The sequence below is a fragment of the Astatotilapia calliptera genome, chromosome 7, assembly GCF_900246225.1.
Source record: "Astatotilapia calliptera chromosome 7, fAstCal1.2, whole genome shotgun sequence".
NCBI classification, from domain to species: domain Eukaryota; kingdom Metazoa; phylum Chordata; class Actinopteri; order Cichliformes; family Cichlidae; genus Astatotilapia; species Astatotilapia calliptera.
Window position 1 is genome coordinate 22,766,489 of NC_039308.1, and position 22,800 is coordinate 22,789,288.

The 22,800-nt window shown below is 41.2% G+C and overlaps 1 protein-coding gene across 5 annotated transcripts; it reads right to left on the reverse strand.

Moving 5' to 3' along the window:
* Positions 1–331: 331 nt before the first annotated feature.
* On the reverse strand, positions 332–22,136 carry cplane1 (ciliogenesis and planar polarity effector 1). 5 transcript variants are annotated; one of them, XM_026173831.1, is made up of 51 exons: positions 22,004–22,136; positions 21,530–21,658; positions 21,313–21,448; positions 21,102–21,221; positions 19,319–19,551; positions 19,088–19,191; positions 18,810–18,966; positions 18,607–18,710; positions 17,928–18,110; positions 17,545–17,794; positions 17,270–17,470; positions 16,374–17,161; positions 16,044–16,234; positions 15,743–15,823; positions 15,476–15,649; positions 14,345–14,512; positions 14,024–14,255; positions 13,750–13,886; positions 13,430–13,647; positions 13,179–13,343; positions 12,751–12,898; positions 12,553–12,662; positions 12,311–12,460; positions 12,102–12,213; positions 11,512–11,824; positions 10,307–11,422; positions 9,857–10,008; positions 9,678–9,751; positions 9,525–9,589; positions 9,104–9,368; positions 8,695–9,021; positions 7,913–8,542; positions 7,642–7,823; positions 7,478–7,556; positions 7,286–7,364; positions 6,822–6,956; positions 6,568–6,624; positions 6,373–6,458; positions 5,805–6,012; positions 5,632–5,706; positions 5,441–5,514; positions 5,214–5,313; positions 4,860–5,033; positions 4,533–4,575; positions 4,282–4,413; positions 4,020–4,194; positions 3,872–3,927; positions 3,626–3,793; positions 2,844–2,983; positions 2,473–2,729; positions 332–646 (listed from the first exon to the last, which is right to left on the reverse strand). In XM_026173831.1, the coding sequence occupies exons 2-51, from the start codon at positions 21,608–21,610 to the stop codon at positions 500–502; spliced, it is 9,552 nt and encodes a 3,183-aa protein (XP_026029616.1). In that variant the 5' UTR covers positions 21,611–21,658; positions 22,004–22,136; the 3' UTR covers positions 332–499. The 5 variants fall into 5 exon arrangements, with proteins under 5 accessions (XP_026029616.1, XP_026029615.1, XP_026029612.1 ...); XM_026173830.1 differs by having other exon boundaries at positions 5,441–5,538; XM_026173827.1 differs by having other exon boundaries at positions 5,441–5,706; positions 14,345–14,509.
* Positions 22,137–22,800: the final 664 nt, after the last annotated feature.

The window sequence follows — 22,800 nt, forward strand, 5'->3', positions numbered from 1 at the left end:
AAGCTCATGCTCACTTGGGTTATGCTGGACAGTGATCCGAAACACATAGCAAGTCCACCTCAAACAAAAAATGTCTGGAATCAAATCAGACTGAGATGCTTCAGCTTAAACAGGCCGTTCAAAAACCCTTCAAAATGGTTGAATTACAGAGGATCGCAGACATGAACATAACATTAGAAATGGAAGTTGAGCAAAGGAGAGAAGAACTGCCTCAAAATATTTATTATTAAGGAAGTGAAGTATGTACAAAAAAGTACAAATGTAGAAAGTTTTACACATACACAAAAATGACAAGCCTATTACGCTACAAAACTGATTACATCATATGTAATTTATTGTTTTATTATTATTATTTATTTATTATTTTCATCAGTTTAAAACACTTTGGATTTACAGTATATGTAATAGGTACATACAAATACAGCACATTTCATTTTTCCAGCAATATTTTAAGCTATTTAAGTATCTACGTGGACCATTTTTGCTTTCCTGGAGACACTCAGACTTCCTCTCCAGCCGCCATCCTCTCAATAGCTTCCCAGTCTATTTTGCTCAGGTTGCTGCTTCCACTCTCAGAGAGATTATCCAGCCAGTCCATCTCTGATCTGGAAGCATCACCATGCTCCTCCAAAAGCCCTGCCAAAGCCTGAGAAAATATTCAATTAAAAATACATTTTAACACAAAACCACATCATCTGTTTTCCCTTTAGTTACAGTGGGGCAAAAAAGTATTTAGTCAGCCACCAATTGTGCACGTTCCCCCACTTAAAATGATGACAGAGGTCAGTAATTTGCACCAGAGGTACACTTCAACTGTGAGAGACAGAATGTGAAAAAAAAATCCATGAATTCACATGGTAGGATTTGTAAAGAATTTATTCGTAAATCAGGGTGGAAAATAAGTATTTGGTCACCTCAAACAAGGAAAATCTCTGGCTCTCACAGACCTGTAACGTCTTCTGTAAGAAGCTTTTCTGTCCCCCACTCGTTACCTGTATGAATGGCACCTGTTTGAACTCATCATCTGTATAAAAGACACCTGTCCACAGCCTCAAACAGTCAGACTCCAAACTCCGCCATGGCCAAGACCAAAGAGCTTTCGAAGGACACCAGGAAAAGTATTGTAGACCTGCACCAGACTGGGAAGAGTGAATCTACAATAGGCAAGCAGCTTGGTGTGAAAAAATCAACTGTGGGAGCAATCATCAGAAAATGGAAGACATACAAGACCACTGATAATCTCCCTCGATCTGGGGCTCCACGCAAGATCTCATCCCGTGGGGTCAAAATGATCATGAGAACGGTGAGCAAAGATCCCAGAACCACACGGGGGGACCTGGTGAATGACCTGCAGAGAGCTGGGACCAAAGTAACAAAGGTCACCATCAGTAACACACTACAACGGCAGGGAATCAAATCCCGCAGTGCCAGACGTGTTCCGCTGCTGAAGCCAGTGCATGTCCAGGCCCGTCTGAAGTTTGCCAGAGAGCACATGGATGATACAGCAGAGGATTGGGAGAATGTCATGTGGTCAGATGAAACCAAAGTAGAACTTTTTGGTATAAACTCAACTCGTCGTGTTTGGAGGAAGAAGAATACTGAGTTGCATCCCAAGAACACCATACCTACTGTGAAGCATGGGGGTGGAAACATCATGCTATGGGGCTGTTTTTCTGCCAAGGGGACAGGACGACTGATCCGTGTTAAGGACAGAATGAATGGGGCCATGTATCGTGAGATTTTGAGCCAAAACCTCCTTCCATCAGTGAGAACTTTGAAGATGAAACGAGGCTGGGTCTTCCAACATGACAATGATCCAAAACACACAGCCCGGGCAACAAAGGAGTGGCTCCGTAAGAAGCATTTGAAAGTCCTGGAGTGGCCTAGCCAGTCTCCAGACCTCAACCCCATAGAAAATCTGTGGCGGGAGTTGAAAGTCCGTGTTGCTCGGCGACAGCCCCAAAACATCACTGCTCTCGAGAAGATCTGCATGGAGGAATGGGCCAAAATACCAGCTACTGTGTGTGCAAACCTGGTAAAGACCTATAGTAAACGTTTGACCTCTGTTATTGCCAACAAAGGTTATGTTACAAAGTATTGAGTTGTATTTTTGTTATTGACCAAATACTTATTTTCCACCCTGATTTACGAATAAATTCTTTACAAATCCTACCATGTGGATTCATGGATTTTTTTTTTTCACATTCTGTCTCTCACAGTTGAAGTGTACCTCTGGTGCAAATTACTGACCTCTGTCATCATTTTAGGTGGGGGAACTTGCACAATCGGTGGCTGACTAAATACTTTTTTGCCCCACTGTACACAGAAACATTAAAATTGCTGTTTGGTTTGCTTAAACTAATTAGCAATTACAGTTTTTAATTCAAGCACTGAGTGATCATAAGAGTGACTCAGAGTTGATTTTCCATCTACAGCATCTGGAAAATAGGTGGCAAAAAGTGAGGTTCTTACTATGTTAGACTGCAACTCCTCCTGCAGCCTATCAAACCCTGATTGCTCCATCTCTTCTCGCTCTTTCGGCCTTGTCTGCTCCCTCAGGATCCCTGTTCTTACTGCAGTTCCTTCTGAAGAACTTCTGTTCACTTCCGTCTTTCTCTGGTACCAATCATGCTGTTCCTTACTGTGGCTCGCTGCAGGAAGTTTACTTGGGCTCTTGAGCATACCACGTTTAGTCACTTGAGACAAGCGGTCCTTTGGCAAAAAGGTCGCTGAAACAAATAAATAAACAAATAAATAAAAATTAATCGCACAACCTAAACATTTTTCTTTTTTACAGTTTAAGCATCCATTTACTTTAATACCAATATATTTCATTACAGTACCTGGTCGGTGTAGTCCCAGTCTCCTGTGGTAATCGTCAGAAGGCCGTACCTGCACTTCAGCAAACTGTTGGCGAAGGCTGGCTGGGGTTTGTCCTGACTGGGGTTTCAGACTTCTTTTATTATTGATATCACTGTAAACTCTAGGACAGAGAAATCAACTCCATTACTGTATAAAGCCTCAATTCTTTTTTTGTTTATTTTTTAATACACCGTCTCTGTAGGTACACGTCTTGGATACTCTGCAAAAGTTCTGAATTCATTCTGTAACTAGAAAAAAGGCCACAAAAGGTAACTGTGCGCTCAGCTCTTAATAAATGTCAAAACAACTAGAATAGCAGCTCTCACCGATAATTACACCAACTATTATTTCTGGATGAGGATGACAAATGCATTTCAGCTTTAATGCTGGTGACTGCTTATAGCTGAAACACAAGAGTTTGTTTTCAACAAAGTGTCTCTGAATATACGACAGAGGTAGTCGACAGCCCTGACCTCAACATCCTGGCACAAAGACACAGAAGCAAATGAGAGAACAACCTTGGTGCACTTCTATAGATGAACTATTAATGCACTCGTATGATGATAAATTCATGGCATCATAACAGAAGCAGCCTTATTCTACTTGGGCCTTGGACCTTCAGAAAATAAAGTCCATGGGTTCACATAGTTTTCCTCGTCACTGTATATAATCTTTAAAAAAAAGTTTACAAGGAATGTGTTCAACATTCTTATTATTCTTTAATGAGTCTGGTTCCCGGTCGAATTACTGTCACAGACGATACCTGTGAGTGCTGCCTGAGGGAGGAGCAAAGGAAGAGTGTGTGGCGGAGGCCACCTGAGGTCCTTCAGGCCTTGACGAGCTTAATGTGGATGCAGGAGAGGCAAGAAAGTCACTGACCAAAGAAAAAGCTTCATGGGTCCTCTTGTTGTACTGCTCAAGAAGCAGGGCCCTAATAAATCAAGAGAAATAGTTTTGCACAGGCAGACGCATTTCTTTAAGACAACGATTAAGTAAATAAAATACATACTTTTCTTTCTTCTCTCTGCTTCTCGAACTGGTCGTTCTATTTTTGGTTGCTGAATACTGAAGAGAACAAAAAAGTAACAAAGTGAATGGGATATTTCAAATACACAGCATGTGATAGAAACCCTAATGAAAAGGCGACTGAATCTCACCACTGCTGCTGAAGAAGAGAAAGGTTTGTGCTCCCTCTCTCTCAGGGTCTCTCTGTGTTTTTGATAAGCAGCCAGTCTTTCCCTCTGTCCTCTTCTCATCCACATCCTCAGCTCTCTTCTCTCATCCTCTGCATGATTCTGCGACATGGAGCTACTCTGCAGTTGGTCCTGCCTGCTGTGGGACATATTTAACAGCTCAGAGAAAAATCACACTTGTTTAAGTCACCATTTGAGCAGCACTCATTTTTAGTAGTCACTATACCTGCTACGGTGTGGAGTCTGTGAGGTGGACAAATCCAAGTCAGTCTGAGATAAATAGCCTTCTCTTATCAACTCGTCTAAGATTTCTGCTGTATCGGATAGCTCAGTCTGACCCAGATTCTCATCTGCTGATCTAGACATTGACAGGTAGAGGGCAGAATATTTTAATATTCAAGAGAAATGGGAAAAAAGGCGAGCAAATCAACAGCAGAAATGATAAGTTATAAGATCAGTATACCAACTTCAACTTACACGTGAGATATCCTGAATGTTTCATTTAACTGAGCTTCCATTCCTGTAGATAAAACATACAAGAATTATGACTTAAATAACCACGTATGCTAGTACAGTATGTCCTCCATCTATAAAGACAGATTCACAATCAGGTCAAATGGTACAGTAGTCCTCTATTAGAGAAAAATAAACATTATTATACCCAAGTTCAGCTCATTTTGGTGAGACAGAAACATAGAAACAAACAACAAGAGTGACAGCTAGTAAGTGTTATTATAAATCAGCCTGCTGTTAAATATATTTGTTGTCATTAGTGATGTTTTTTTAAATTAATTGCGCGATTACTTGGTGGGCTGTTTAGGTGGGACAGACCAGCTCTGTGACAGTGCGGAGAAGTGGAATAATGAAAAGAAGTTGTTCTTTCAGGACTGGAATCAAACACAAACTCCTCTTCTTGATTTTCATCATCTTCTTGGGATTCACTCAGTTCAGGTAAAATGTCCACATCAGGTGCCCATGCTGTTAGACAATATATAACTGAAATCAGCATTTGAACAAAAACAGTGACGCACAATGTAATATCTTATATTTGAAATATATTACAAAAATAACGCTTTCATTATATACTGTAACAAATTTTTTGAGATGAACTAAAAATGCAGATGATTTCACTACAGATGAATACATTTTAGGAAGCACCTTTCTTAGGGACAGTGAGTCTGACAGTTTTCTTCACTGCTGTGGTCGTCCTCACATAAGGGACCTTCTCTGGCTTGAGCTTTTCAATAGTGTTAACCAGCTACATGAAGACACAACAGAATAACCAAGAAATTACCTATAACATAAGCATGTCAGCTGTAGAATTCAATTTGTAAACTTTGGTGACATTAAAAATACAAGTAGTATAAGTACAAAACATTTTCTACCATCCCGGAGTTTGAGAAGTCCTTCTCCAAATGATCTGCAATGTTCTGTAGAGCAGCCAACTTGGAATCCAGCTCTGAGAGGCAAGAGGAGAACCTGACTATAGGAGTTGAAGAGGAGACACTGGGTGGTTCAGAGCTCTGGGTCTTTATAGCCTGAAGGATCTCAGAGTCAGACAAATCAACCGTCTCACTGTTTAGTGGAGTGTTTCTCTCGGAAACCCTGCTGGGTTCAATGTGGCTGACTGAAGGGGACTCCTCGGGAATATCTAAAGTATACAAAGATATTTGGAAGAATAGCAGTGGTGTGCTTTAACAGCGGCACAACAATTTTCAGTAGACGGAACTCTATAAAACTTATAAAGACCTGGTTGAGTCGTGGGTTTCAGGAGATTCTCTGGAATTGTGAATGACAGTTGCGGAACGGCACCGACATCATCACCCCTGATAACAGAGGTTGCAAGAACATGAAGCTGAGCAGATGTAGGTGAAGAAGGGTGGATGAATGGAAGATCCTGACGGTGCCTCCTTTCCTCTATATCTAAGACACTTATGAACTGGCGGCTGCCCACATCCTGAAAAAACAAACAAACAAACAAAAAAGATACTTTAAGCAACCTCCTGATGAAATATAATAAAAGGGGTAAAAGTGTGCATAAATCATATGAACTTAATACATTATAGTTACTGCATGAAAAGACCTGCATACTTTTATTTACAGGCGTTAAAAGAGCATCTATGCTAAATATATTCAGTGCATCCAGGTAATAACAGACCCTTTTTTCACAGCAGCTATTTTGACATAAAACAGCAGGTTAAACAATATACTGTTGTATTCAAATATAGCTGTACAATCCAAAAGCACAATTTACTGTAGCTAAAAATTGTAATGCTCCTTTATTTGGTGAATCCAGCATGTATTCCAAGGATCTTACCATAACTTTCTCTTCCTCCTGTCTTGGCTCCTTGGTGTTCTGAATAGTGACTTCACTGCACACCCGGAAATCCCCAGAATTTTGTGCTAGGTGGAGAACACAAACATACACACCCACAGATATTCTCAGTTGTATCATATAATAAATAAATAATCAGACTGTTATCACTGACCCTGCAAATTCAAAGAGACTTACATTTAGGGCTGCCAGCCTGGACAGATACAGCTTTATCCACAAGCTTGGGAGTATAACCTGAAAGAAGAAGAATAAATGCTAAGATTTTTAGCTATAATTCAAGTTTTTCTTTAACTGTTTATGCTAATTATTTCTTATGAATAAAAACAGTCAGGCTGTTAAAGAAATTTCATTCAACTACAAATAAATGTAAGCTGTGTAGTAACTTTACAACCATGTAAAACCATTGCATCAACACTTTAACTTTAACTCACCTGGATCTGTGTTGGTGGAAGCATCATGGCACTCTGGGGGCCGTTTACATGCGGAAGCAAAGGCATGGAGCTCAGCTGAAGTGGACATAACTCTGTCCAATAATCTCTGACCAGTCAGTGAAGAGTCAAAAGATTCTAGGAGTTAACAAGAAGCAGATCAATAGAACTGCAAATGGGACATAATATATGATATTGTCTCATCAAGAATGTCCTTATCTCCTTGTTCTTATTTCTGAGGAAAGTTTTAAAGAGTCTGAATAATTATTGCTAGTTCAGAAGAGATTTTTAAAACAGTATTACTTCTCCGCGATTTCAAAAAGAAAGCATACATTTTGTGGCTCCTGGCATCTACAGTGGTGCTTTAATACTCTGAAACTGGAAACTCAACAGTGCCAAAACCTACTAACATACAGTAAGCATGCAATGTCGCTGTAAATATCAAGTGTTGTGCATTTAAGACCAACCAGGAAGAATGGGAATATCCTGTTCGGGGATAATCTCTTTGGCAGCTGCAGGCTCTTCACTCACAGGAAGTTCAGCTGGCTAAATATATAAACATACGTAAAAACATAATAATGAAGCAAACATATGATGAGTGTGTTGTAACTTAATATCTATTAAGCACAAAAAACTTTTTGGAATTAATATCATTCTACCTCATGTGTAGGAATGATGGAGTCATTTGGTCTGAATGTGACCTCAGTTTTTCTCGCCTTCCCCTCTCTCCTCTTCAGCCTAGAAATGACACAAAATGATATATAAGTAAAATAGTGACCAAAAAGGGGGGAAACCACTTAATATAGAACTATTATGTGTTTGCCTGTTGTTGGAGATAGAGGTGGAAGAAGTGGGGTCTCTTCTAGTTGTTTCAGCAGATGGGTCTACTCTAAGTAACTGCAGCCGAGCCTCTTCAGCATTCGGGTTTCTCTTCACTAAGTTAGTCAAATCCTCCATGGAAAAGAGACGAGTTACATGGGTTGAAGCAGTGGCCAAGGGTAACTCCTGTGGGACAGGCATCCATCAATAAGCTATAACACAAGATACAGCGGTACCAAATGTGAAAATCAGGACGTTTGGGAAGCACTGCTTACCATTTTTGGTTCAGATTTAATATGCAGAAGCTTGATCGCAGGTGCTTCTCTAATTGGAGCTGCAATCAAAGGAGGATGTCTGGGAGAAGAAGGCAATCTGGGGAAGGTGATGTTGCTTTGAGAAACAGACTGTACGTGCAGAAGGCGAAGGCCCTGCAGTGCTGCAGGTGTGTGAGCTGGAAAAGCGGGAAGGAGTAGGGAGAACTCTTGACCTCTGGACTGCTCCGATGGCCAAATCTGATTTTGAGAGTTTCTGGGAGTAGGATTGTGTGGAGGATTAAAATTCAGCTGTCTTTTTGGAACTGAAGACCTGTCTGCTTTCTTTAAGGTGGTTTGGTCACTGTGCTTAAACTTTTTCTGATCAAATTTTGAGGTTGCAGGATTTAAAGTGTGCAATGCTTGGGGGTTTTGGGCCGGATAACACTGCGGGGCATTCTGCTGGGGTAACTTCAGGCCCAAAACCTGTGGAACAGAGTCATTTTGGCTGCTACCATTACAAGGCTGCAACACAGGAGTGCTGTGAACAGTGTCTGTAGTGGTGAGAAGGCCCTCGGAGGAGGGGATTAACTTCCTGCTCTCAAACAGCTGAACGTCTGCCGAGTTCGCCTGGACGGACAGTGGCTGCATTTCCTGAAGAAACAAGGACTTATTTCAAACTTGGTTTTACTGTGTTGCAAGCATTATTCACACAGAAAAGCAATCTGTTAACATTTTTCTAAAATTAAGGAATTTCTCTGTTTTTAGGATAAATAAATATATTGGTTTATCTTATCTTATCTTACCTGAAAATTTACACTGGTTGTACTAGACAGCAGAGCTTTTGTCTGTGTCTGTTGATTGGCAGGCTGGTCTGGAGGTCGGCATGTATGGGTGTGAATGAACTGGGTATTCTTGGATCCTGAATATGTCTGTACTGGATGTGGCACAGAGACGGTAGCTTGATTGGGTAAGGTGCTTGGCTCAGGAACGAACCTGGTAGTGGAAGATGATGGCACATTAGGGTCTGAGGAGTTCATGTCTGGGTGGGTCAAAGAAGCACTCTGCTGGGCAAGTTGTAGGTTGGCAAATGTAACTCCCAAAACCTCTCTCAGACTCATGTAGTTGATATGCTGCAATGAAAGGACAAATACGCTCAGTTCAGCGTTAATCTTTTGAATCCAATCCTTCCCTTTTGGTTGGTCCCATTTTTACCTGAACCAGCCTGAATAAGTCTTCACCCAGACGTTCTCTCATTGGTGGAATGTGGGTGGTTGATGGCTGATTGGAGTTTGGAGAATATGCAGTGGCTCCACTAGCTGTGGAGCTTTGTGGATGAAAGTTTGAAGGAGCTACAGATGGTTTGGGGGGTGGCATGCCAGCTGAATCAGAAGTTTCTGCCTGGACTGTAGCCTCAGACTGTATAATGGAAGGTGCAGGAGGCTCTGGGTGTGGAGGTTCTTGTACGCTTCCAGCATGACTGTACAGGAAATTTCACCAATAATTTTGCATGCTTAGATTTGCAGAGATTTTTTTTAAATTTTAGAAATGTCTGAGAAACATGCATTACTGAACAAATTAAATGTTCTCCTCTGAGAAAACAGTGTCACCATTATATATAGGTATAATAACTTACACAGAGGTGGAACTGGATATATTGTCAGTTTTTTCTGAGCAGTCTAGGTCTGCAAGCTTTAAACTCTGAAAACGAAAAAAACAACAATCATATTGTCTTTGACAGTCACGATGATAGAGATGAATACTGGGAATGTTAACAGAGGATACTAACCATGTTGGGTGTGCAGCTTTTTCCACTGGAACCAGAAGACAACACATCCAAGCCCTCACTGTCACTGTGTTTGCCTAGAAATATAATATAAATCCATTAGTATTTTCTCTTTAAAAAACAAACTAACAAAAAACTGTGTTATGGCAGCCTTCATGTTGCAGTATAACATAGCGTCATACAGTCTTTTTCAGGTGTAACATCTAAGTCATCGAGAGATGGCTGTATTGGACTTGACGGTCTGTGTGGCGCATCAAAAGTCAGCTGATTCTGGACAGCAGGGAGAGGACTCTGGTGACTCTTCAGCTCTTCTGGTTCATCTATATGAGAACCACTGCAAGGAAGAAAATAAGAACGACTCATTGGAGAGGCAGCTAAATGGCACAGAGGACCAACAGAACAGCAACATGTAGGAAAAAGTAGGACAGGAGGCACTAACTAAACACAACCCAGTTTTATAAACTGATCAAGACTTATCTATAAAAGAGTAGATTTCATTTGGCCACCTATAATCCAAAATAAACTGACTGGCAAGTACAGACTGGCTCGATAAAGACATCCTCTGAATGTGTGTCAGTCCAGTTTGTTTAATATAGAAATTTATGACTGTAAATAAAATATTGGGCACTCACATGGATAGTTCTCCTTGCTGTAGATTGTGATCTAGACCAGTGACAGGAGTGTTAGCTGATCCGGGGTAGCCTGTGTCAACACTGCTCTCTCTTTCTAGCTTACTTTCCACCTCAGACTGCAGCACAGGGGCTACTGTCCATTCCATTTCTGGGACTCGGAAGTGGGCGCTAAAGCAGTCCATCCCAAGTTGAGCGGTGTACCTGCGCTCTAGCAAACTGAGGGAAGTAAGGATGGCAGGTGCTGAGGCTTTGACACGAATCACTACACCTTCATCTGCTGTTCGTCCAACTTTTCCTGCTTTATCTTTCTTTACTCTACCATGATGCCCCATTAGCGCCCTTTTGTCAGCCCAGCGAACCATCCACTCCAGCAGCCTGCCGAGTTCTGGAAACTTAGATTCCAATTGAGTATCCAAGCCCTGCTGCAATTCAGTTACAGCTTCCACAGACACTGAAGGACTAAATATGTTATCTGATGGCTGTGCAGTGGTTGAAGCATTTTGAATAGGCCTACTTTCACTACCAGACAGCCCTCCCATCACTCTTTGGTCTAAAGGCACACTGCTTTGCTGTCGGAGGCCAAACAAACCTTTTTGCCGCCCTATTCTCAGTCCAGGATGAGAACTGGCAGAAGGGTTAGACCTGGTTATGGGGGTTTCATTCCAGACAGAGGAAGTTTGCAGTTCAGGTGTTGTGCCATGTTTTACAGGTCTGTAGCAATAACCAGCTCTGAATACAGGTGGATCATGGCCTGGGTGTTTTCTTGCTGGATTGAGCCCATCTCTTTGACGACGATGTATGGTGGTGAGCACGTCAAAGGTGAGAGAATGCAACTCCTTCTTCCTCAGCTCAGAGCAGTAGCCCTTAAACAAAGGTAGTTCACTGCTCGAGTCCCCACCATCGGTACTATCCTTCTCTAGCACGTAGCTGAGGAAGAGCTCCAGGAAACTCAAGTACTCCTCATCCTCCAGCTCAAACTCCCAGGTCCCAACCACTGGTGGGGAGGGCTCCCTTATTTTCTTGGCACTGCCTTGGTTACTCTCCTCTTGAATTACGCTTTCAATCTTAACAGCAGTCTTCTTTTCATTTTCTCTTTCTTTCTCCTTTCTTTTGACTCTGAAACAATCACATAACGCAAAATAAGATACAAATAAGACACACAACACCACAGAATAATGGCAGTGATAGTATTTCACACTGCCTACCCGGTCATAGCTCTAGAATACTGTTCAGGAGAGACTGCCCCAGATGTATCATCTGTTGTGTCTCCATCAATTCGCATTGATGGGAAACCACAGTCAGTTATGGTGCTGGTACTCAGACTTGTACCCAATGACAGCTGCCCTAACATGGCCATCCCATGTTCCTGATCATCCTCCTCTTCATCCTCTTTCTCCCACAGATTGAGCACAGGGGGAGCCAAGTGCCTTTCTAGTCGTGCCAGATGTTTCCTTCTTTGCCTGTGTTTGTCTTGAATGAGAATCACCATGAGCTCGTTGCCTTCTTCTTTTTTCCCATCTAGGAATCAGATATTACACAGAGAATCAGCATCCAGTTATCACGTGTTTTCAACAGAAATCAAAGCTCAAACACTACTATTATGACTTGTTTTAAAGACCATAATAAATTATTATATAGGCATCACATCTGGCCTTTTAAAATATAAGATGAAGGCTTTCACTGCCTTCTATGCATTTAAAATGCTAAAAGAAGGATTAAAGCCAAAAGCTATTAATTTCTTTAAGTGTTGCACAGCACTTCAAAGCAACTTGCAAACAAAAAGTGGGGTCTGTACCAAGCACATTGCACTGCCTCAGCCTCTCCAACAGCGAGTTATACTTTTCTCTCAAAGGGACTCTGACAGACTCTTTCTCCTCTGGGAAGGCTTTTACAAGTGTGTCTGCAACCTAAGAAAAAAGAAGACAAACCAAAGAATGAAAAATGTAGTCACTAGAGTGTCTTTCATCATAAGATACCATGTATAATTAGACAAGGGATTGTCACCAGAGACACAGGAGGTAGTTCAGACATGAGGCTGAGCAGTATGTCTTGAAGAATTTCATCAGCACTAAGGAAGCGTGAGAAAGGCAGAAGTCGACAGGCCCAAAGGAGAGCATCAACACAGGCAGAATTCACTTCAGAATCTCCAGAAAACTGAGGAGCATAAATATACCAGAGCATTTAGAAGGCATCAGTGGCTAAAGAATAGAGAATAAATTGCACATTCACACTCAAAAAAAGTGTACCTTTTCATCTGTAACATGCTCTCTGGCAGCCTGATACCTCCTGCAACATATTGAGAGCTGGTCTCTGACATGAAGCATCCAGCATAGAGCACACAGCTCCCTGAAAACAACTTCATAGCAGAAATATGGTTAATACAAGTAACCTGAAACTAGATCATCACCAATTATATCCACAATTTACAGTAAGCAGCATCTTACTAATAGTCTGAATGATGTCAGAGTCCAGGTGACCATCATTATTCGGCCCCCTTCTGAAAAAACCACTACGAGTGATGAACTTCATCAATCCATCCGGGAAAGCCTTTTCCTCCTCAGCAGCGGATCGATGAGAATACTTCTTCTTGATCTGATTAAAGACAGAAAAATGTTTACCACCACCTATTCCACAGGACATGATCGACCACATTATTTTGTCCATATGCATAGCGGACCAATGAAGATCTATTAAAAAAAGAAAAGGGTAGGCAGTGAGACAAAAAGCATTTTCATGTGTCTTTTAGAACACACTCGTAATACAAAATTGTAAACAAGAAATTTAGTTGTTGTTTTTTTAATTAATCTAAATCATTCATTCAAACTAGAATATCCCACTTCTTTTTTAAGCCCTTCCTTAAGCGAAGAAATACCTTGTGTAGCAGGTGTCTGGCACGGCGCAGAGAGCTGATGTACCACTGAGCAGCAGAACGGCAACACCGGCCAGATCTTAGGAGCAACACTAATCTTTGAAGATCCATAGAGACTTTGTGTCGACATGTGATTTCTGCAAACTGCCCCTCTGTCCCTATTTGATCCTAATCATGAGACACACGCACAACATTTAGCAGACAATTATCCTGTGAATGTACCATATGTAAACACTGATCTTCTATTAATGCACCTGTGTGTTGGGAGAAGGCTGTGGACAGTACAGAGGTGGGGAGGGAAGATACAGTCCACTGGGCACCAAGGTAGGTAGGGAAGAACACAGGTCTTTGGCTTTGTCCAGCAAGGTAGACAAGGGTGAAGATAAAACATTCAGTCCTGCAATGACTGAAGCTTTCAGAATCTCCTGTATGGAGATCTGTAACAAGTCCCAGTCTTCTCCTTCCAAAGGATCTTAAAAAACAACCACGCAAAGACAAAACAATAGCACAGACAGCAAGGTTAAAAGGTTTCATGTGCACTGGGATCACCTCATAGAAGTCAGGTCTCACTAACCTGATAAGCTCTTGTCAGCATCTTTATCAATGCAATCTTGGGAGGCAGTCTTGTTGCCCAGAAAAGACTCCAACTCCGCCTGAAAAATGCTTTCTGGTTCTAAAACTGCTGGCAGGTGGAGCTCTCTCCTCCTGAGCCTGTCATAAAACATGTCACAGGGGGAAAAAAAATTCACAAATATTGAAGTCCATCCATCCACCCTCTTCTGTTTATGCAGTTTAATATACGATATTCTAAAAACATCAGCCTGTTTGTTATACGTTTTCAAACTGACCGAGTGAAGTCAAAATGGTTGGTGCAGTAACTGGTGTACGCCAGGCTCAGAGACACTGCTGTTTTCCAGTCCCCCAGATGATAAGCTAACCAAACAGACTCAGGAAGTAGACCCCCTATCAGGAGCAGGTCCTGAGCATAGTCCACTGTCCATACTTCCGAAAGATGCTGCTGTCGAACTGCACGAGCCACCTCCTCTTGGCACAACGACACCACACGCTCAACACTAGGGGCTGAGGAAAGACATATTACATGATACAACAATACATGCTATGAATAAATCCTAATAAATTTTTAACTGATGAGTAAGTTGTCAACACACCATGAGGTAGATGTAGTGGAGGCAGAACTACGACATTGTGAGCGGGCAGGACGAAGAGTGGCTGGTTGGTGAAGTAAGAGGCCATGAATCTCCCCAGTGTCTGAACCACCGCAAAGGCAGCGTCATTGTGAAGGTCCATCGGGAGCCATGGGCAAGGAAGAGAATCTACTGAAGGGTGTAAAGGCAGAGATAATAAATAACATCTTCTATTTACAGTGATTTGGTTACTTGATTTCTGCATATAACCAGTAAATTAGAATTATGGTTTGTCTAAACTATATGTCAGATAGTCAGATGAAGTCAGTTTTCCCACTATTATCTGACATTAATACTCCCCTCAGAATTGTATGAAAATAAAGTTTTCATGACACTTCATGTGTACAGTAACACTATCAATGTCTTTATAGAGAAACAGTCTGAAAATGTGTTCAATTTTCCTGTCTTGCCACCCTTCTACTTCTCCAGCTGGCAGCTGGTTTTCATATAGAACTCATATAAACACATTTGATTTCCACTGTGGTCAAATTGTGCTTTTTAAAGTTATTCTGAGAGACTGTAACCTACTGCCTATCTATGAGACATAAAAGCAGACAGTAAACTCTGCTTTAAAGCAGCTTTTAAAGCCTGGTCTTGTAGACAGAGAGATGTATGTGAATGTCGAATCAAAGTATTTCATGCTAATGACTCTTTTTATGTGCACCCTGCATGCTTTAAAGCGTGAGGTAATATAAAATGATGTACTGCATGCAGCAGAATATGGTCACAGAACAATCTGCAGTAACTGTGTGATAGATCACATCAAGAACAAAAAAGTACACTACTGCCCTAAAACTTTGTTAAATGTAATAAGACCTGCTATCACATATAGTTCCTGCCTTGTTTTTCCTCAATTTCCTTTGGTCTGTTTATCAAATAATGTCTCTTCTGGGTCATCTGTTGTTTAAAACCATCTGTTGTAATTGCTTGCATCTAATGTAGTGAACTGATCTTTTGCCTCCAAATATCACATTTCCATTGTTAAATAATGAACACTATCCCTGTTAAAAACAAACAAGCCTAACTGCAAAGGATTTATTAGAAAGTTTCCAACAATGGCTTTAATTACTTAACATCTTGATTCTCGAAACTTACTCAAAGATGAGGTTTTGGAGGTCACGCTGTCCTTCTCCTGTCGAGCCCTGTACAGTATCAGCTGAGACATGTGGTCCCCCAGCTGCTGGGCTTCTTTTAGTTGGTACTGTGATAGCAGACTATACAGGAGAGCCAGACAAAGCCGTGTCTGCTGAAAGACACTACGATCACAACCTAACAAGAGAGGCATATAATGACTATTTTAAACTGACTGCGACTATGCAGTCTGGTGCCCTAATGTAAAACCTGAAATATACTTGTTCTTACTTTTGTCACTCTCTTGACAAATCTGTAACCGCCACACATCGGCACTTTCCGGGTATAAGCCACACAGGAAAAGATGTTCACCTAGTGCAACAAAGGACAAACTTTTAGTTAAACAACACCCACACAAGATGCACTATTTCTGTGTGCTTATTTTGTCTTTTAATACATAAAGTGTAACTGTTATATTTGGTAATATTTGGTAAAAAAAAAAACAAAAAAAACTTTTGGGTTTTTCACTTTCTGTATCTGGCATCAGAGTTACGTTTGAAAAAATACTGTAGTTATCCATCCTGCTCCATACCTGGATAACTCAGCAGTGCGGGGCCCTCTTCTAGTCTTTCTCCAATACCCTGCAGTGCTGTCTGAATCTGGGACATGATGACAGACAAATGCTGATCTTCCTCATCCCAGCCATCATAGCCTTTAAATCTTTTTAGTTCTTCTTTATACTGCTGGGTGACCCTGTACACCAGCTGCCACACTCCCAACAATCTGCCCCAAACAAAAAACAACAAAATCAAATTCTGTAAGACTTTGATAAAGCCTTATATTCAGTGGACGACATGAAATTTAGTGGCTAAAGCTAAGCTTTGCTTATAACTACTTATGTAGAGAAAAAGTCTGTTCCAACCTGCTGGACGGTCGCTGAGGAGCAGGTTGAGCTTGAGGTACAAATATTGATTTCTCCTCTTTCTCATCCTGTAACTGAGGCACATGATATATATCTGAAGAGGAGAGCTGTGGTGGATGTGAAGCAGATTGCTTCTCAATAGAGGGCCAGTCAGATTCTTGCTGCAAGCAGTAAGTGTGGTCAAGAGAATCAGAGATAAGCTGCAATATAAGCATGACTCTGGATAGACTTTCAGATGATACCAGGCATTGGCTCATGTGTTTGAAGTCAGGATGAGGGTTTAGAATAAGGCATATTATCTGTTTCGTAAACTCCACCATCAGCCCTAAGCAGTTGGGCCCATTTGAGTGAACAGTATCCCAGGAAAGGAAAGAAATAAGGGTCTTGATGAGCTGTGAGAGCCAAGTAAATGGCGAGGTATTCATTCTTCCTGTATGGATGACAGAGTTGGGTACCAAATGGAGTAAAGCAGCAAATCGAACCAAAAAGTGCAGGGTGTGCCTCAGCAGAGGAGCTCTGTGTTCCACTGCATTTCCAAGAGAGATGCCAAAGGCCCACGCAGTCAACAATCTACTCTGGATCTTCCCAAGTTTACGGTGAAGAAGAGTCTCCCTCTCCAGTTCAACAGAATCAGTTTCATAATCTTGGCCAGTAACAAATGAGGTGTCAGCGTGTGTCTCTAGGGCATGGATCGTGTCAAACATTGATGCAAACTCCAAACGACCACCATCCTCCACATGAGAACCGGCAGGAAGTCCATCTAGATCAGAGTCATCTTCAAAGACGGCCTAGGAAGCCACACACACAAACAGCAGATTAAAACAGTCAGGACACATAATAAATCAGTGTTACCCAGACTAAAACAAGAAATTTCTCTCTAATAATATGTGACTGACTTGTATGTTTTCAAGAAGCTCCTTTGTGCCACCCAGTGTCTGCTGGTCCAGCAGAAATTGAGGCAAAGTGGATCCATTTGTGGCTGCTGAAATGAAAGAGCCTGTGGTCTTGGGTCGACATGTACTAGTGGGACTAAATACATCCAGGCTGAGGTCCAGATTCAAGCAGGATACCGAGTCCAACCATGTTTTTACATGACTCTAGAAATAACAAATATACGTAAATTGTAATGCTTAGAGTACTAATAATTTTCTAAAAGTCCTGGGCTAATTACCTGTGATTCATCCAGCATTCGGCTGGTCTTCTCAAGATCTTTTCTTGTGTCCTTCAGAAGTGTTTTTAGTAACAGGGCAGGAGAAGGCCTGTCTAACACCCTCATCACTGTGGCCATGTAACCATCAGACACAATGAGATACAACAGTCGTGGATGCCAGGTCACAGAATACCGCTGTCTCATCACGTCCCGCACAGACAAACTGGAGCTGGACAAAGAGGCTTCCCCATTCCTTGTAGACATGGGTGGACTTCATAGAGAAACATAAGATCAGCACAGAAATTAGAACAAAATAAAGAAAGGGAACATATGCTCAAACCAATCAACAACTTTTCAAATGGAGTAGTAAGTGACAAGCACGACAGCCTTTAAATAAAGTATACCGGTAAGTGACGAGAGGGTGCAGGGGTAGGAAGTGTGCGGGTCCAAAGTCGACATTGCAACCAGAGCTTGTTAAAGTGAGCAGACCCCCAAGGCGAGCCAGCATAAGAAGAGAGCCTCGCTTCAAAACACATGCGAAGAAAAGGCCTCCAGGGGACCAGCTGACACTGCCCACCCAATAGGACCTGAAAGAGAAGAAATGCAATTAGTTTCAGCTAATTTTTACATATATAGGACCAAATCATCCCTAACAAGTGACTTTACATATTATGGTGAAGGCTACATAATGTTATAAATAAACTCCCGTTTCATAAACACTTAGAGATGACAAATAATGCTATTTTAACATGAGAAAACCTCACATGGGAGCAGACTCAGGGATGAGATAAGAATCATTCCAACAGAGATCCCAAAATACTTTCAACCACAGAGAGCCTTGTGTGATACATCACACCATTTAGTAGTAGTGGCAGTCGTGATTGCACTTCTTGGCAATTTTGACACATTTGTATATATATAGTTGATTTCTCTTCCTGGGATGCTGGGAAAGGATCATGCAATGCTGTTTATTTCTTGTAAATACTGTACAATCTAGCAGTGACTGTTAAATAGAAGTTTTCTCGCAAATTTAACTGGATGACTGTCGCACAGTGCAAATCATTTTTACTTGTACACACTGACCTTATGTATTTGGAGGGGATCTCCATTTTCTTACTTCCACATCCTCCGAGGCCACTTGATATCGAGACAAAATTCTGCATGCTCACAAAGAGGACCTGTGTAGCCTAAATTCCAACAGGCAACACACGTTTTGATTTATGTTTCTACTGATCAATGGACCTAAAAAATGTAGATGTGAAAAAAGAAAGAAGCTACATGCTCACCTTAGGTTTCCTCTGGTTCAGAACAATGGCTAACAGTCGGCCGTCTGGTGAGAAGGCTGGCACCAAAGCCCCTCTGGACTTGACTGGTTGGCATGGTGGAGTGAGACGAGACATGGGATATGTCTTAGTGGCCCACTGTATCCTGTATCCCACAAAACTAAAAAGAAAAAAATAGTCCTTTTAGTTCTATATGTTTACTATTTAAATTTACTATGTAAATGTTTCGAATTATATTTACTCAAGGAGAGTCTTACTGTTACAGCAATGTGTTCACTCACCCTGATTTCATGTGACCTTCTTTCCATTTAATCTTAAGGCAAGTGATAACAAGCTTCTTCCCAGATGTGAAAACAAAGGCAGATAAGCAGCTATCACCCATAACCTGAGGTAGTTTGGATGACAAAAAAACATATAAGATCTCTAGACAATAAGAAATGATGAGAAGGTCTTTAAAATGCTTTTGTTGATTTAAATATGGCACAAATATGGATTCTGTTTAGAAACCAGACCTCTGTCTTGACAAAAATTGTGTGCTGGGATGCTTCTTTGTCTTGGGAAGAAGGCAGGATGGTGTCTTCTAGGGACTTTATCAGAGCCCAGTGTCCTTTGACTGGACCATCTCGCAATCCTGTCAAATCCTTCACGTCTATACATTCCCACAGGAAAACTTGCCCAGTTATGGCCACCAATAGCACACGTGTCCCATCACAGGAAACCTGGAGGGACAGCCTTGAGGAATTCCCTGTGAAAATATCGGATCGGATAATTTTGTTACAGATGTTCACTACATATGTATGTGTGTGTGTGTGTGTGTGTGTGTGTGTGTGTATAATCTATACAAATAGAATAATTAATTAAAATAAGTTAGGTGCCTAGAACAGAAACAGCTTTAGTGAAGGTTACAAATGATCTTCTTATGGCCTCTGACAGTGGACTCATCTCTGTGCTTGTCCTGCTAGACCTTAGTGCAGCATTCGATACTGTTGACCATAATATCCTATTAGAGCGATTAGAACATGCTGTAGGTATTACAGGTACTGCACTGCAGTGGTTTGTATCATATCTATCTAATAGACTCCAATTTGTGCATGTAAATGGAGAGTCCTCTTCACACACTGAGGTTAATTATGGAGTTCCACAGGGTTCAGTGCTAGGACCAATTCTGTTTACATTAAACATTAAAGTTAGAAATATCCTGTCTCAGAGTGACGCTGAAAAACTAGTTCATGCATTTATTACTTCCAGGCTGGACTACTGTAATTCATTATTATCAGGATGTCCAAAAAACTCACTGAAAAGCCTTCAGCTAATCCAAAATGCTGCAGCAAGAGTACTGACAGGGACAGAGAGAGCATATCTCTCCTGTTTTGGCTTCCCTTCATTGGCTTCCTGTTAAATCCAGAATTGAATTCAAAATCCTGCTCCTCACATACAAGGTCTTAAATAATCAGGCCCCATCTTATCTTAATGACCTTGTAGTACCATATCACCCTATTAGAGCACTTCGCTCTCGCTCTGCAGGCCTACTTGTTGTTCCTAGAGTATTTAAAAGTAGAATGGGAGGGAGAGCCTTCAGTTTTCAGGCCCCTCTTCTGTGGAACCAGCTTCCAGTTTGGATTCGGGAGACAGACACTATCTCTACTTTCAAGATTAGGCTTAAAACTTTCCTTTTTGCTAAAGCATATAGTTAGGGCTGGACCAGGTGACCCTGAATCCTCCCTTAGTTATGCTGCAATTGACGTAGGCTGCCGGGGGATTCCCATGATGCACTGAGTTTTTCCTTTCCAGTCACCTTTCTCACTCACTATGTATTAACAGACCTCTCTGCATTGAATCATATCTGTTATTAACCTCTGTCTCTCTTCCACAGCATGTCTTTTATCCTGTCTTCCTTCTCTCACCCCAACCGGTCGCAGCAGATGGCCGCCCCTCCCTGAGCCTGGTTCTGCCGGAGGTTTCTTCCTGTTAAAAGGGAGTTTTTCGTTCCCACTGTCGCCAAAGTGCTCGCTCATAGGCGACTTTTGTTGTGATTTGGCGCCATATAAATAAAATTGAATTGAATTGAATTAGAACAGTTAGGATAAGTAAAACTAAGATATTCATGCAGTGCAATGATAAATTAAAAGGAAATATGCCAAAGTTAAAACAATACTTTGTTCAGTATAGACAAGATATTTAAAGTGATGCATATAAAGGTCCCACAACTGATTTATTCAATTTATTGAAAACTTTCAAATACTACACAAATCAAACTATTTTGCCTCTAGGTGTCTTTATAAAATACACACATACCCTGAAAAGAAGTAATTATCTGAACTATTTCTGGGACTCCTGCAGCAGTCTTCAGCAAATCTTTATCCCGGTTCCACAGAAACACTTCTCCAGAGACCAAAAGACCACAAAGCCACATACCTGGAACAAAAACCAAGAACAAGATAAATTTCTTAGCCAATATTCAGAGCTAAATACATTACTTTGCTTCGAGTTGACATACTAAGCTCACCGTTTTGCGATGAAGCCATTGTCACAACATTGTTGAGCAAAGGATGGAGTTTAGGAGTTCTCTTCTTGGTACGACCAGACACCATGTTAATTTCACTGATCCTCTTGTCATCCAACAGAAACACAGATTCCTTCTCCTGAAGAGCCATGACACCTGCTTGTAATCATATTTTGTATGTCTATAGAAATGTATTTTCGTAAAAATGAATTCCCCTCACCTGCCCGAGCCAGCAGAAGCGCGGCCATGGTTTCTTCCGTTTGATGCTGGATGACAGAACAACTTCCAACTTCAGCTCCATGTTTGAAAGACAGCATCAGTGCTTCCTTGTGACTGTGCATTCAGGAAACTGTAACGGCAACACAGACAGTGTATTTTTCCAGACGTAGTCGTAAATCTCCCTGAGATACGATACGATAAATAACGTGCTCACTGCAAATGTATTCATTATATTGTGAGCTAAAATTAACTTTGCTTAAAACCAACAGCAACAACAACAAAGACGGGGAAGAAACATTACTGTAGGTAACGGTATGATTAACATGAAAAGAATAGCGTTAGCAGCCTAGCTGGTTCTGTTTAGTGCGCAGAGACAAAGTCCCTAAGAAGCCTAACCTGAGTATTTGAAGTACATTGGCTATATTCACTGGTTATCTTCAGACTAAGCGATGCTGAGAATTTTATTATAACTTACCTATTTGGAATTTATACCGTATATAATCACGAAATATTTCGAAACTCCCTCCGCTTCAGTAGCCAGAATTGCTTCCCATGATCCTCCGGGAGGAAGCTTCAGCGCGTTGCCGTAGGAACGTGACGGCAGCTGTGGCAGACGCTCTCCGCTCCCTCCATGTTTTTAACTCTGTGAGTCCCAAATCCTCACAGCTGTTATTTTGCTCGTGAAAGATATACAGCTTCATGTCTCCCCTGGAAGCTGAACATATTGTAAATTTCCTCTCTTCCATTCGTCATGACGTTTATATGACTTTCTGGCTCTTTATGCCAAATGTTGTATTTTTTTCAATACTAAAACACTGCAGCCTGAACATTGGAGGGACATTTTGTTACCGTTCTGTCGTGCGGAATAATGCTTAAAAAACAAACAAACAAAAGGGGTTAACTTCCAAAGTTATTACAGTGAAGTCAACCTAAACTAAAAAGAGTAAAAATGCGTCTTAATTAGCTGACATAAAACAAGACCAGACCATCTTAACCTTGCCTCATGACTTTCTCTCCAAACTGCTCAACCTAAGCTGTCCATCTGATATACTCGGTGTAGGCTCTTTACCTTACAATATAAATAACATTTCCGGTGATTGCTGTTATATAAAATTGAATTGAATTGAACTGAATTGAAGAATATTACAAATGAATTAATAAAGTGAAATGGCAAAATTGACTCTGGCCAATACTGAAATTAAACTATGTACAAAACCTGAAAATATGGAAAAATACAAAATTAGAATAAATCTATGTCCTACTTGACATTTG

Bases quoted from the DNA above. Each gene is read 5' to 3' on its own strand.
- cplane1 (XM_026173826.1), bottom strand. From the start codon at position 21,610: ATGGAGCTGAAGTTGGAAGTTGTTCTGTCATCCAGCATCAAACGGAAG. The intron at 16,235-16,373 runs GTTGGAACAGAC...TGTTTGGGGCAG, and splicing joins CCTCAGCGACCGTCCAGCAG to ATTGTTGGGAGTGTGGCAGC. The intron at 15,650-15,742 runs GTAAGAACAAGT...CTCTCTTGTTAG, and splicing joins TTGTCAAGAGAGTGACAAAA to GTTGTGATCGTAGTGTCTTT.